This window comes from Rosa rugosa, chromosome 6 (assembly GCF_958449725.1).
Source record: "Rosa rugosa chromosome 6, drRosRugo1.1, whole genome shotgun sequence".
Lineage (NCBI taxonomy): Eukaryota > Viridiplantae > Streptophyta > Magnoliopsida > Rosales > Rosaceae > Rosa > Rosa rugosa.
The window spans coordinates 232,255-245,686 of NC_084825.1; the positions used below are offsets into that span (position 1 = coordinate 232,255).

The 13,432-nt window shown below is 38.2% G+C and overlaps 1 protein-coding gene and 1 non-coding gene across 6 annotated transcripts; one reads left to right on the forward strand and one right to left on the reverse strand.

Moving 5' to 3' along the window:
* Positions 1 to 3,352: 3,352 nt before the first annotated feature.
* Positions 3,353 to 7,652, forward strand: LOC133717678 (uncharacterized). 5 transcript variants are annotated; one of them, XR_009849879.1, is made up of 12 exons: positions 3,353 to 4,074; positions 4,864 to 5,064; positions 5,302 to 5,386; positions 5,476 to 5,652; positions 5,738 to 5,827; positions 5,916 to 5,971; positions 6,169 to 6,240; positions 6,374 to 6,421; positions 6,550 to 6,669; positions 6,811 to 6,876; positions 6,995 to 7,145; positions 7,280 to 7,652. XR_009849879.1 is itself a non-coding variant. In XM_062144389.1 (4 exons), the coding sequence occupies exons 1-4, from the start codon at positions 3,968 to 3,970 to the stop codon at positions 7,316 to 7,318; spliced, it is 432 nt and encodes a 143-aa protein (XP_062000373.1). In that variant the 5' UTR covers positions 3,480 to 3,967; the 3' UTR covers positions 7,319 to 7,652. The 5 variants fall into 5 exon arrangements, 1 of the variants encoding a protein (XP_062000373.1); XR_009849880.1 differs by having other exon boundaries at positions 5,484 to 5,652; positions 6,995 to 7,140; XR_009849877.1 differs by having other exon boundaries at positions 3,354 to 4,074; positions 6,995 to 7,140.
* Positions 7,653 to 12,236: 4,584 nt separating this feature from the next.
* Positions 12,237 to 12,343, reverse strand: LOC133719085 (small nucleolar RNA R71). Its single transcript, XR_009850814.1, has one exon. It is a non-coding gene; the product is annotated as a small nucleolar RNA R71 (small nucleolar RNA).
* Positions 12,344 to 13,432: the final 1,089 nt, after the last annotated feature.

Sequence of the window (13,432 nt, forward strand, 5' to 3'; positions counted from 1 at the left end):
GCTCGAGGCGACCTCGGGGAGGGCCGGGTCGTGGCCGGAGGACGAGCGACGGCGCCGCTGGCGTCGGGTCGGGTCGGCGGGTCGGCAAGGGTGGGAGGGTTTTGCGCGAGAGAGAGAGAGAGAGAGGGGGGGACTATTCCGCAAAAATCAGATTTTTTTCGTCCTTAATGAAAAAAATCGGATATTTTTCCTATTTATAGAAAATTCCCAATTTTCAAATATTCATAACTTAATCATACGAACTCCGAATATTACGTTCCACATATGCACGAGATCGTATCAACGAGCTCTACAACTTTCATGAAGGAAGTTTTCCGAAATTCCATACGTATAAAAAGTCAATTTTTGAGACGCTCCTAAATACGTACGATTTCGAAATAAAATCGTTCAAACTAATTCCACCACTTCTCCAAGCCTCGTACTCGCTCCCACTATCGTGAAATCATTTCTAAAAAACAACGGAATTTAATTTGGATTTTTCGGGGTATTACAGAATTGGTCAGAATCATTAACGAGGTAGCAGAAAATCAAGCTCAGAATAGGCTTCCCGAAAAGGCAAAAACTGTCAACTTTTTACAAAGCTTATTGGGAGATCTTTTCCGGCGACTTATTTGGAGTTTTTTCAGAATTTTATTGATTATTCTAGAAGACATGATGTCATAGACATGGAGAAGTCGAGAACCATCCAGAAACGACAAATGATGAAGTAATTCCTTGTCCAAGAAAGAAGCTTCAGAGATAGAAATTGAATCCTAGTCAAAACAGAGCAGATTGGCCCAAAATCTTCTTTGGATGGATTTCTTGTGTGTTTCTAAAAGGTGTATGATGCTGCAGTTATCAAGGAGAGTCCTAGAAGAATTCTACAAGATTATGGCAAGATTACAAAAGCTTGAAAGTAATTAAATTGTGCGCCAATCAAAAGAAACCTCAAGCAACTAGGGAAGCAAATTACAAGTAGAGTTGAAGAAGGAAACTAGGGCTGTGTATCCCCTACATATAAAACCTCTGCAGCACCTTGAGAAAGAACCGCACCCTTTACCTTCTCTTCTATCTCTCTTTCTTTTTTCTCCGCCACCATCTGTTTCCTTTTCTCTATTTTTTATGTTTTCTCCTTTTGGTTTTTAAGACAATTTATAACTCAATTACTTTTGTTAAGGGTGAGGTTTGAAGCCCTAAGACATGTTTTTAACAATATTTTGATTCCTAGTTTCGTGATTGCCTCGTTGTGAAATTGTTTATTTGGTTTTGGTTTATGGATATCTCTTACTTGTTTATGTTCATGAACGCGTGCATAGAACATTATGAACTTGTAAGTGGGGCCAGAAATTGGTGTTTTAGTCTCCTAAATGGTTATTAATGCTTATTTCAATGGTAGCAAAACCTATAGGACAGTAGGTGAAACCAAATAAAAAGGATTGCATGCTAGGTAGGCGTTCCACACTGGTTTTGCACACTTGTTTCAATCAAACTTCCACGTGTGCTTAATGCTTAGAATAAATTGTTGATAGGATAGCATTCTATACCTTGATTGTTTATTCTAAAGGCTTAGTAATGTTGTGTTCATCTTGCTTAAGTAATTTAGAGAAGCAATAAGAACTTATGCATTGCGTTCACGGTTTGTTCTTGATTGAAACCTAGCTTTTCATGACTTAGTAATTGAAACTGGGATGATAAACTTGTCTTGAGCATGTTTTGGTGGTGGATTTCCGAATCTCTAACATCTTCATTCATATCATTGTAAATCCCGCATGTACCCTCAAAGCCGGTTTGGTTTGAACGATCCCTACTTATTCTATACAGCCACATTTTTGCAGGTTAAATTGCCCGCTTGTTTTACTGTATCATTAAACTCCTCCAAAATGGCATTGGATATGAAGCAAAAGAAATATAGAATATGAAAGCAATTGCTAGAGAAGTATTCTAGCCAAAGAAGACAAAGTTGGATGAAGGCAAACAACATGTTCCTTTATTGATCACAACTGAAAAACAAATGAGATCAAGATAGAAGAACCATTTTCACACTATGTCAGCAAGAACTATCCCTTCAATGATACCCACAAGCAAAACAAAAGAGAGTTAATTGAAGGAGAGTTGTCCGGTGGAAGCAGGGAGTCCAGTTTAGTATTTCTTCTTAAAAGCTAGCTCCGAATACGTGTTTTTGGGTTTAAAAAGTAGAGGTTCTTAATCCATTAAAGAAAGTGGAGCTTTACACATATACCTGAGTTGTGAGTTGAAATTGTTTTATATTTGCAGTTAGAACTGATTAGTTGTTGCTCTTGCTATTTAAACAAATAAGAATTTGATTCTGATTGGTTTTTATTTGAATCGTATGTACAAGCAATTTTGGAAAACCAAAATAAGAAGAAAAGAAGGTAAACCAAATTGCTAGAGCTATTCAGTATATGATCCTGGGTACGCACGTATAATTAGATTGATCCATCTGTTTCATTGATTAGGATTTTGAAAGTTACTGGTGTGCATGATTAATTAGTTTAGTCAAATCATCATTACTAAACATAGTCCAGATTAGTCAAGATATATATTACAATGACATTTGCAGTGTCCGTTTTGCACTTTCTTCTGTGCGTGTATGGAAGGGTGTGAACAACCGTTATGTATATATCTAACTTAGGTTTTCCTTCAACGATGATCCAGGTGGCATGAGCTGTTCAAAATTGGAAAAGAATGGGTATAGAGTGCTCTTATCATGCCTTATAAGAGTACACTATTCATGTACTAATCAATAATGTATGGTCTTATTCTCTTAAACGAAAAGAATATTGACAAAATAGCAATTTATTTTGTGACTTCTACACTTTTACGAATTTATTTATTGTGAATTTGTATTATATATCAACTGGATTTAAAATAATACATTTATAATTACCAAGGCATCGTTTCTGTGCTTTGCGAACTTGGCCTGTTTTTAATTTTCAAGGATTTGATAAAATGGTTCATCGAGGTTACTGTACTGTACTTTCATTGCTTCCATTACCTCTGCCCTAAGATATCCTAATCAGATTTTGAAGGATACCAACCTTGAAGGATGATTCAATGTGTGGTGGCCGAGATTGGGTTTTGAAAGTCAATGGTGGAGACTGCTCTGGCATGTAAGCTTGATCTCTGCTGAATCAATGAAAGTTACTCAACTCTTCATGATGAACATTTTTACCGGTTTGATTGTTGAGTTGTTGAATTTGGCCGGCGGCGGCGCTTTGCGGCTGCTTCTAGCCACCTCAGGGACAGTTTCTATTCCTCATTATGATCACTACTAGAATAATGTCATTAGACATCACCACTATTAAATCGGTCAGGATTGCACCTGATGTTAAAAAACATGTTAACATCAGTTTGTGAAGAAACCGATTTCTATGGTTATTATAGACATCAGTCACCAAATAAAACGATGAGAAAAGTTTTGTTCGAAAAATTTAAAAAAACGCGGAGGGACTAAGTTTTAAAGTTTGAGAACGCGGGGACTAATAATTTCATTTCCCCCCACACTTAGTATTTTTTTCCGCTTTCTCTAAAACTTTCGAACCCTACCTCCAGCAGCTCACCTTGTCGACCTCGTCATTCTCTAAAACTTTCGAACCCTACCTCCTTCTTCAGCAGCTCACCTCGTTGACCTCACCTTGTCGACCTCATCATTCTCCAAGCCGCCTCTGACCTGACCCCGAGTCCCCGACGTCAATCTCTGACCCCGTGTTCCCCTGCCTCGCTCTCTGACCCCGAGTCCCCGATCTCATTCTCCAGACCTCTAGACCTCGAGCTTGATCTATCATCATCTGCACTCCCAGTCCGATCGATCGATCTGTTTGCCTCTTTCTCTCTGCTTTTCTCTCTCTTTCTCTCTCTCTCTCATTAAGACCGGAAGTATTTCTGAGACACCAAATGCCGCCGGCGACGGAGGAACCTAACACGACGGCGTCCTCGACGACGACGACGATGATGATCGACGAGATTTATGAGTTCTCGGCCCCGCGCTTCTTCGATTTCATCAAGGACGAGACCGACGAGACAAGATCAAGGCCGAGCTCTGGTTCGACTCCGCCACAGCCTACGCCCCTTCCCGTATGATTCCATATCCCTATACCTCTTCTCTTCTCTCTATCGCTTTTTCTTAGATCTGTTTATGTACTGGATTCCATTTTCTTTCCAAATTAGGGATTTAGGTTTTCTTCTTTTAGTTCGATTACCTCTATTGGAGTTGTTAGGGTTTCAATTGCTTTGTCTGCGATCTAGTTTTCTCTTATTCGCACTGTTTCTTGAAATTTACAACTGCGATTTGTATGTGGATGCTTGCTCTGTATCTGTGTCTTTGTTTGAGAGCAGAAAATTAGTTAGGTTGTGCTTATTAGGTTCTGGAAATTTAATTTTGTGGTTTCTTTTGACTGAATCGTGAACTCATTCAATCAAGCGTTTAGGAATTGTTGAAAGCAAGAGTTCATTGTTACAGTTTCAATCTTTCACGAAATTTGACTACTTGATATGAACAAGTGAGAGTAAGGTAGGTGGATGTGTAAGTATGCATAAGAATTTGGGGGTTTTCTGTTGATTGTGTTCAGAAGAGAAATTAATCCATCTAATACCAAGACAAGTTTAATAGGATAAGTTTCTTGGGGATTTAAAGAAAGAAATTGTGGATAAGAGATAACAGAAATTTTAAAACAAATAAAAGGAAAGAGAGGATTACTGGCATCTTATGTTGAATGAGGAGTGATGATTGATAGTTTGGTTTGATTTTACCTATTTTAATATGCTTTCTTGTTTTCTGGCATCTGTTTGCCTCTTTCCATTTCGATCTGCAACTGTATAAAGATTAAAGAATCTAATCTTTAGTGTATATTTCGGGTACTTCAGAATGACGATGGTGGCTGGGGACTACACATCGAAGGTCACAGCACCATGTTCAGCACAGCTCTCAGCTATATTTGTATGCGTATTCTCTGAGAAGGACCTGATGATGGGGGCCAAGACAATGCTTGTCCAAGAGCTAGAAAGTGGATTCTTGATCATGATGGTGTCACACACATGCCCTCTTGGGGAAAGACTTGGCTTTCGGTAAGGATACCAGTAATGCCAGGGCACCCAAATTTTTTAATTTGTTCACCAAATGACGTTGATCAGTACCTTATTTCAAATAAATTATGCTAATTTAGACAAAATTGGACTATTTGGTGACTGCCAGTATTCATTACACATATAAGTTATATTTTTGTCCCGAGGAGGAGACTAGTTGCAATATGCTTAAAGACTCAAATGCTGTGCTTATAATTGTACGAAAATAATTTCTTGTAGATACTTGGTTTGTTTGATTGGTCTGGAAGCAACCCTATGCCCCCAGAGTTTTGGATTCTTCCTTCATTTCTTCCTATGCATCCAGGTAATTAATTCCCTCTGAAAGTAGTAAGTACTCTTTTTGTAAGTACGGTTTTTCTGTTTGCCTCTGAAGTTTACGGTTTTTCTGTCAAGACCAGCAGCTCTGATTGATAACTTGATAAATTGGAGGTGTTTTTGTAAACTGGTCCAAATACTTTTAGCCTTGGAGATGCTTTAGGAATTGCGCAGCACCACGATGCAGTCACATGCACTTCTAAACAGCACACAACAAGTGACTATGCAAAGCGCCTGTTTATTGGTGCCTCTGAGGTCACCAGCTACTATTTCTGTAAATTTTTCCTTCTGAGTTTCCTATTCTCCTTGAAGGCTAAACTCGTGACATTGACATTTATAGGCAGAAGCTGTTGTCAGTGCTGCTCTATCATGCCTAACTACAGGTAAATCAGGAGAGCAATGTAAGGACCCAGCATTGACTTTTAGCCAGGTAATTCCAGGTTTGTGATTCACTTACCTAATTTGTATTGATGGAGTTCCTGTTTTACTGAGAAGCAGTTGTGCTATCCATTAAACAGGTTCTGGTGCATACATTTTTCGCCCCGAGTCCTTTCCAAAAATTGTGTCAAGATCAGTAAGCCATTTATCCATTTTTCATGTGATTCCTAAGCTTCAATATTTTCAGTTCACTGAATTTCAGTATAGGAGAATATATGTGTATAATCACAGGTCACAACTTGTATAATTCTATAGTAATGTACTATACTATACATTAACACTTATGCATGGTTCTTCACCATAAATTTCTAAATTGCAAAGTTTATTGAACAGGTAAACTTGAAGGTCTTTCGTGGACCACTAGTCGATGAGATTCACCAAGAGTTCAGTTCATGGATCTATCAGGTCAGAGAGTTGGAACTCTTCTGGTATCCGAGATCCTTAATTAGCGGCCTAACTTGTTTATGTTAGTCTCTCCATTATTTTTGGAGATAGTAAACCACATTTTGATAAATCTGGGCTTGGATTTGTATATCAGGTCACTAGACTTTACAGGGACAAACAGCACACGGAAGTTGAGTTCACTGTGAGTCTATATCTGCCATTTTAATTTGATGAGTTTTATTTCAACTCTGTTTATAATGGGTGGTGATTTACATAGTATCATCTCTATAGACTATATTAAAGTAGCTGTGACACATTTTTATTTTGAAGATCGGTCCAATTCCCACCGAAGATTATACTGGAAGAGAGGTCATCACTAGAATGACAACTAATATGACCACAGAGAAGGTGTTCTACACTGATTCAAATGGAAGGGATTTCATAAAACGGGTAACTCCCAGAGTTTCTCTTTCACTAAAAATATCGTACAGGACATTCTTGAAAGAAATATGCCTAAATTTTGTTATATCAATGCTGCAGAGGTATTCTAAACTCTGTAAAGTATTTTTAGTACTGATCATGGTTTTGCAGGTTCGAGATTATAGATCCGACTGGTTCCTTTTGGTTAACCAACCTGTAGCAGGAAATTATTATCCAGTAATTCTCTTTAACTGATAAAGTTCAAAGTTCCAACCTATTTTGTTTATAAAAATGGTACTTTAAAGTGATTTTACTAATGATAGTTATCGACTCATCAGTCCTTTTTTTTTTTCAGTTAAATCTTGGCATATTTACCTCGGATAAGAAATATGAGTTTTCGGTCCTGGTAGATCGTGCCACTGGAGGAGCTAGCATTAAAGATGGAGAACTGGAGCTCATGCTTCATAGGTTTGAGTTTGGCATACTGAATTAAGCATTCAGGTCAAGTAATTGTTCTTTTGTGATCAACAAGTAGTTAATCTGGTTTAATTGGAAGATTGTATTTTTAGTGATATACAGTGATTGATTTTTGTTATGTTTGTTTTGTCATGAATTGATCATTGATTTTTGAATTTTGCAGTTGTGTAGATACTTTTCACGAAGAGAAGAGCAAACGTGAAAGAAGAAAAGAAAACAAAGCTTTGACTATGGAATTGTTGGCTGTGGCATATTCGTCCTTTGTAGCCAAAATGGAGGAGATTATATATAGGTTGGTCATGCTGGAATTTTCAGCCACACAGAAGTATTCTCTTGCATCTAATTCAACTTACAATGTGGAAGAGGCTGGTGATCTGTAAGGCAGAAATGGAGGAATGTATAGATTTGATAATGGAAGAATTAGAGAGTTTGTAAGAGTTAGTGAAAAAGTTTGTGAACCAGCTTTTATGATATGTAAAACGATAGCATATTCGGCAAACATTATAAGATTATGATTACTACTCTTATCGCCTAAACCCGCAGCATCGCGTGTACGTACTTTCTAGTATGATGTCTAGATATAAAGTTGAAATCAGTTTTAACCATAAAAACTGATGTCTAGTAATACAGATACATCAGTTCCAAAATGAAAATCGATGTTACTGAAATATACAGACATCGATTTTTTGTCGAAAACGATATGTTACTGAGTACCAGACATCAGTTCCAAAATGGAAATCGATGTTACTGAAATATACAGACATCGATTTTTTGTCGAAAACGATATGTTACTGAGTACCAGACATCAGTTCCAAAATGGAAATCGATGTTACTTAAATATACAGACATCGATTTTTTGTCGAAAACGATATGTTACTGAGTACCAGACATCAGTTCCAAAATGGAAATCGATGTTACTCAAATATACAGACATCGATTTTTTGTCGAAAACGATATGTTACTGAGTACCAGACATCAGTTCCAAAATGGGAACCGATGTTTGTAACAGTATCAGTCATCGGTTCTTAAATCAATAACAATGTTAAAACGCAAACTTGTGTTGTGTAATCTATATTTCTTTAAGCATTAAATACAATAAAATGTGGGTTTAACAATAGTAAAACATGTAAGTTTGTTATCATATAAACCTATTTACATCGATTTATAATTAGGAACCGATGTCTACACGAATACTAGACATCAGCTAAAAACCGATGTCTGCATTTTCCGGATCTTTCTCATCACCCACAAAGACATCGGTCGGGTTTTTGTTTCTCATCGGTTTTTGGCCGATGTCTGGGGCCATAATTCTAGTAGTGGATCTACTTGTCAATACGACCATTTCGATATATAGTTTGTAATTTGTGGATATCGTATGAGCATATTAGGTTTTTAGGGTTTTCGATTCGATCGGTTTTCCAATTGACTTGTAGTTTCGATAGATTGATCGTATAAGTATTCCAGAGACCTTGGATGGTCTTGGATGAAGTTTCCCCTCGATTGGCATTACTTTCAATGTTTTAGTTCAAACGGGGGTTCGAAACTTAATCGTTTTCGATTTGTGTACTAAGTTGTGACGTATATTACTTAGGTGATTGATGGAGAGTATTCGATATCATATCTCTGCTGTAAGAGAAGACTGATTTGGTGCTTAAATGCAACTTATGCGCAATAAGGGCACGGTCATCAAAGAAGTGGGAAATATTTGAACCCGAAATTATCGTACCACGCGGATTGAAAAGCAAACTCCAATTCTTGGTTATGCGGATTACTAAGTCACCAACAATTTAATAAACAAAAACTAAAAATAGCACCAAGCTATTTACATGCGCGGCTCGGAACAACCATGCCTAAAATGGTCAAGAGACCCACAAGTAAATGCGGAAACTCACAACCAAGTGGTATTGACAATGAAAGTGGTTTGTAAAAATTGATTTTGATTGCGAAAAATAAAATTGACAATTGAAAATTAAAATTGGAACTAAAAATAAAGATAATAGAAACTTATCAAGAAATGGAAATTAGGTCACTAGGGTATCCTCCTATCCAAATTTAATGCACAAATATGCTCCGACAATGGTCATTCAATTCATAATGGCATCAAGAACCATACCAAGGCTTTTCAAGGCTCATGGGTCAATAGATTCCTTAAAGGGTATTCCTACTCCGGATCAAGGGTCGTATAAACTCAATTGGGACAATCTAGAGCCTTGTTAGGGCCTCTAGTTGCAGCAAATCCCCAGGTCAATTAATATGTAATTAATCCATTTTTATTTATTTGTAGAAAATAAGCGGAATTGCGGAAATGAGAGAAAATGGTGCGAAATTGGAGCAAATTAGAGTACCGGACAAAAGGACGAAATAGTCAATGCGGGTCAACTGTGGTCAACACCATCAAGGGAGCGGAATCCAATCACCTCCGATAATATGTTGTGGAAGTGCATTGAGAAGAGAGAAGGAAGACAAGAAAAGAAAGAAGAAGAAGAGAGAAAGAACACAAAGAAAAGAAATGAAAATGAAAGAAAGAAAGAAAGAAAGAAGAAGAAGAAGAAGAAAGAAAAAAAAAAAAAAGATGGAGAGAAATCTGAATTGTGCTGCAGAGTCCTGATCCCCTGCTCAATGAAAGTCAATGCTCATTTGGTCACTCACCGTCCGATTGAAAATCGGACGGTTGACAAGTAAGTGACTAAATGAGTGCTTCATTGAGCAGGGGATCAGGCCTGTTGTGCTGCAATAGCATAATCAATAACCTTCACTTCTTCCTTTCACCACGTGCTGCCTCTTCTTTTTGTTTTTTTTTTTTTTCATTTTTTCGTTTTCCTCTCTCCAATCATTTGCTGCCACATGTCCTTCTCTATCATTTTCTCTTTCTCTTGCAGCCACACAAATCCATTTCCATCCACTTCTTCCTCTCTACCCATTCTTCGACCAGACATATAAATAATAAAAAAACCTACCCATTCTTCCCCTTATCATCTATCAGACACACACCAATTAATCCCATTCCAATTATCCCATTTCTTCTTCTTCTCCCACTAGACCACACCACCTCACCCTTAATTCCTTTCTCATCCTCTCTAGCCACACAGCCGAACACACCTCTCACCACAATTCCTTCCTTCTCCATTTTTCCCTTCTTGCCAAGAACACACTTCTCCTCACCAAAATCCCATTTTCTCCAATTTCTTCTCCTCACCAAGATCTACACTTCCTCACTAAGATCCACCTCACCAAAATTTCATTTTCTCATCAATTTCACAAGATTCAAAGAGGAAGCACTTCAAGCATAAGGGGTTTAATCACCACTTGGGTAAAAGGGAGAAATTATAATTCCAAAGCTCGTTATGTTTGCTTTTTAGCATTTATAACTTGTCTTGGTTGTTCTCTATCTTGTATACCTTTGCCTCTTTTGTTTGTATGAAATTGTTGAAATTGATGGTGTATATATTTATGGGTAGTGAGTAGAAATTTTGTTGGGGATTAGGGTTGTGTGCCCTAGCCCAAATTTTATGTAAAAGATACCTATTTTAATGTCATGATGCAATTTACTTTGTTGGATGCTTATATCAATTTTTGTTGGGTTGAAATGCATGTCTAGGAGCCTAGTCAAGTCTAGGGTATGTATTTTGAGCATGTCGAGGATGAAATTAGAGGCTTGACCCCCTCTAATTCCTAAGCTAGAACCCTCAATTTGGTATTGTAGGGGTTATAAGCATGGTGATTTACACCCGCCGCGTGATTGCGAGGGTGAATCACTTAGTGGTCTAATTCTTGAGCTTTATGCCAATTAGAGCGACTTAGAGACCCTTGAACCGGCTCTAGCTCTCTCTAATTGAGTTTGTGTGACCCTTGAAACGGCACATTAATACCGTAATTGAGAATATATGGTCCTTGAGCCTTGAACCGCCTTGGATACGAGTACCTCCTAATCAAGAATTTTGCATCTACATTAGATAGCTTCCGACACATAGGATTTGGGTGAAGGAACCTCCCTAGCACCCAACACTCTCTTGTCTTGAATTTTTCGCAAACTACTTTAGCATTGCATTTTTCATTTTTAGAAATTTTCCATTTTCGGTTCTCAAATTTAGTTTAAGTCTTCACAATTAAAAATCACAATTTCGGATACTTTGTTGCTAGGATAATTTATATTTGTGCTTAGTTGTCCGTAACTAAGTGGGGTTCCCTATTCCCTTGTGTACGATACTTGGAACTTAATTTATTTGCCTTAAACTTGATGACCGTGTTGTATTACGCGTGAGGCGCTAGTATAGGCACCGAATCAATGGCGCCGTTGCCGGGGGAGTAGGGTGTAAAAACCTTATTCCCTTGGTTTTCGGATTCTTAGGCACTTTGCATATTTTTCTAGCTTTTTCTTTATTTTGATTTGTGTGTTGAATATTGAAAATATATTTTGGTAATTTTTATTGGCATAAAAAAAATTTTCAGATTTTTATTTTTGTGTTATTGGTTACTTGTTGAGTTTTTATTATTGTAGTAGAAAAGAAAAAAAAAAGTTTAATTATTTGTTTGAATTACTTGTGTTTTTTCTTGTACCCTAGTTTCTAATCATTTTCATAGTTTTCTTTTGAAGGTGCATGAGTGAACTTCCTAATAAGAGAGGAAGAGGTCGACCAAGAAAAAGAGTGAGAAATCCAAGGACAAATTCTTTTGCACCATCGAGGTCTACTTCACCTATTTTAGAAGAGAGATCACCAAGTCCAAGATTTGAAGAGGTAGAAATGGGTGACGCGGAGAATAATAACAGACCAATTAGAGCTTATAGTTGTCCTACCGTTGTCAACCAACCATCTTGTATAGTCTTACCACCTTGTGGAGTCAATTTTGAGATCAAGTCTTCTACTCTTCAAATTTTGCCAAAGTTCAATGGCTTTAGTCAAGAGAGGCCTTACACTCATGTGAAGATGTTTGAAGAAGTATGTGGTACGCTACAATTGGGAGGACTTACACCGGATAGCTTGAAGATGCATGTTTTTCCCTTTTCACTTCAAGACCGGGCAAGAGAATGGTTACATAGACTACCTCCCGCGAGTATACGATCATGGCGTCAACTTCAAGAAGAGTTTTTGAATGCATTCTTTCTTCCCCACCGGACTACAAGTATGAGAGATGATATCTTGAGGTTTATTCAATTTGATGGAGAGACTTTGCATGAGGCATGGGAGAGATTCAAGGACATTGACCTTGGATGCCCTCACCATGGCCTAGATATTGATTCATTCCATAGAGGCTTGCTACCGGAATCTAGAAGACGTGTGGATAATGCCGCACTTGGAAGCATTGAAAATAAGCATGCTACCGAAGCTTGGGGTATCATTGAAGACTTATCTAAGCAAAGTGCAAGGTGGGACTCTCATGACCGAAGAAGAAGACCAAGAGATGAGTTTGAGAAGCCAAGGAGCCGTGAATTGTATGATGAGCATAAGAGTCGAGATTCCTATGATGAGCTTAGGAGAGGTCGTGACACCCTTGATGATTCAAGGAGGAGCCGTGAGTTGTTTGATGAGCCACAGACTCATGAGCATGGTGTTGATGATGTTAGAGGCCGAGAGCCTTTACCTAGAGGCCGTGGGATTTATGAAGTGTCTATGCCAAGTGATGGAATTATGAGTTCAAAGTTAGAGAGACTTGAGAAAAAGATGGAGCAATTACTTGAGAGGCAAGACCGTGAGCCACACATTTCACAAGCCAAGGCCATGCATTCTACTCTTTCTACTTGTCTTTTATGTGAGTCTCCTAGCCATGTTACTCAAGAATGCCATTTAGCACATCAATGTCCCGATTTTGTGGACGAGCAAGCAAGGGTAATAAATAATTTTCAAGGAAGGCAACAAAAGAATGACCCTTACTCTCCAACATATAATCCGGGGTGGAGGAATCACCCCAATTTTTCATGGGGAGGCAACCAAGCTGGATCAAGTTCACAAGGTGGTGGTTCTTATAGTCATCAAGGATAAGGAGGTTCTAGCTATATTCCTAGAGGCCCTAGTGGCTCAAGTTTTGTACCCCAAGGTCAAGGAGGTTACTATGGTGCATCGCATAGCCAAAATGGCTCAAGTTCTTCATCCTTCGGCCCTCACAACAATCAAGGGCAGATTTCACCTATGCATGGTACACATGGGAATGTCACTTATCCTTATGGTTCGAATGTTCAAAATGGCCCTCCCGATTTGTGCAAGGTAGTGGCTATGGAAACAACAAGTTTCATGGTGGTTCTAGTGCTTTTCATGGAGGCAACCAAGACGGGAATTACAATCATACATCTATGTCACATGCTCCTTCGCATTCTAGTGAG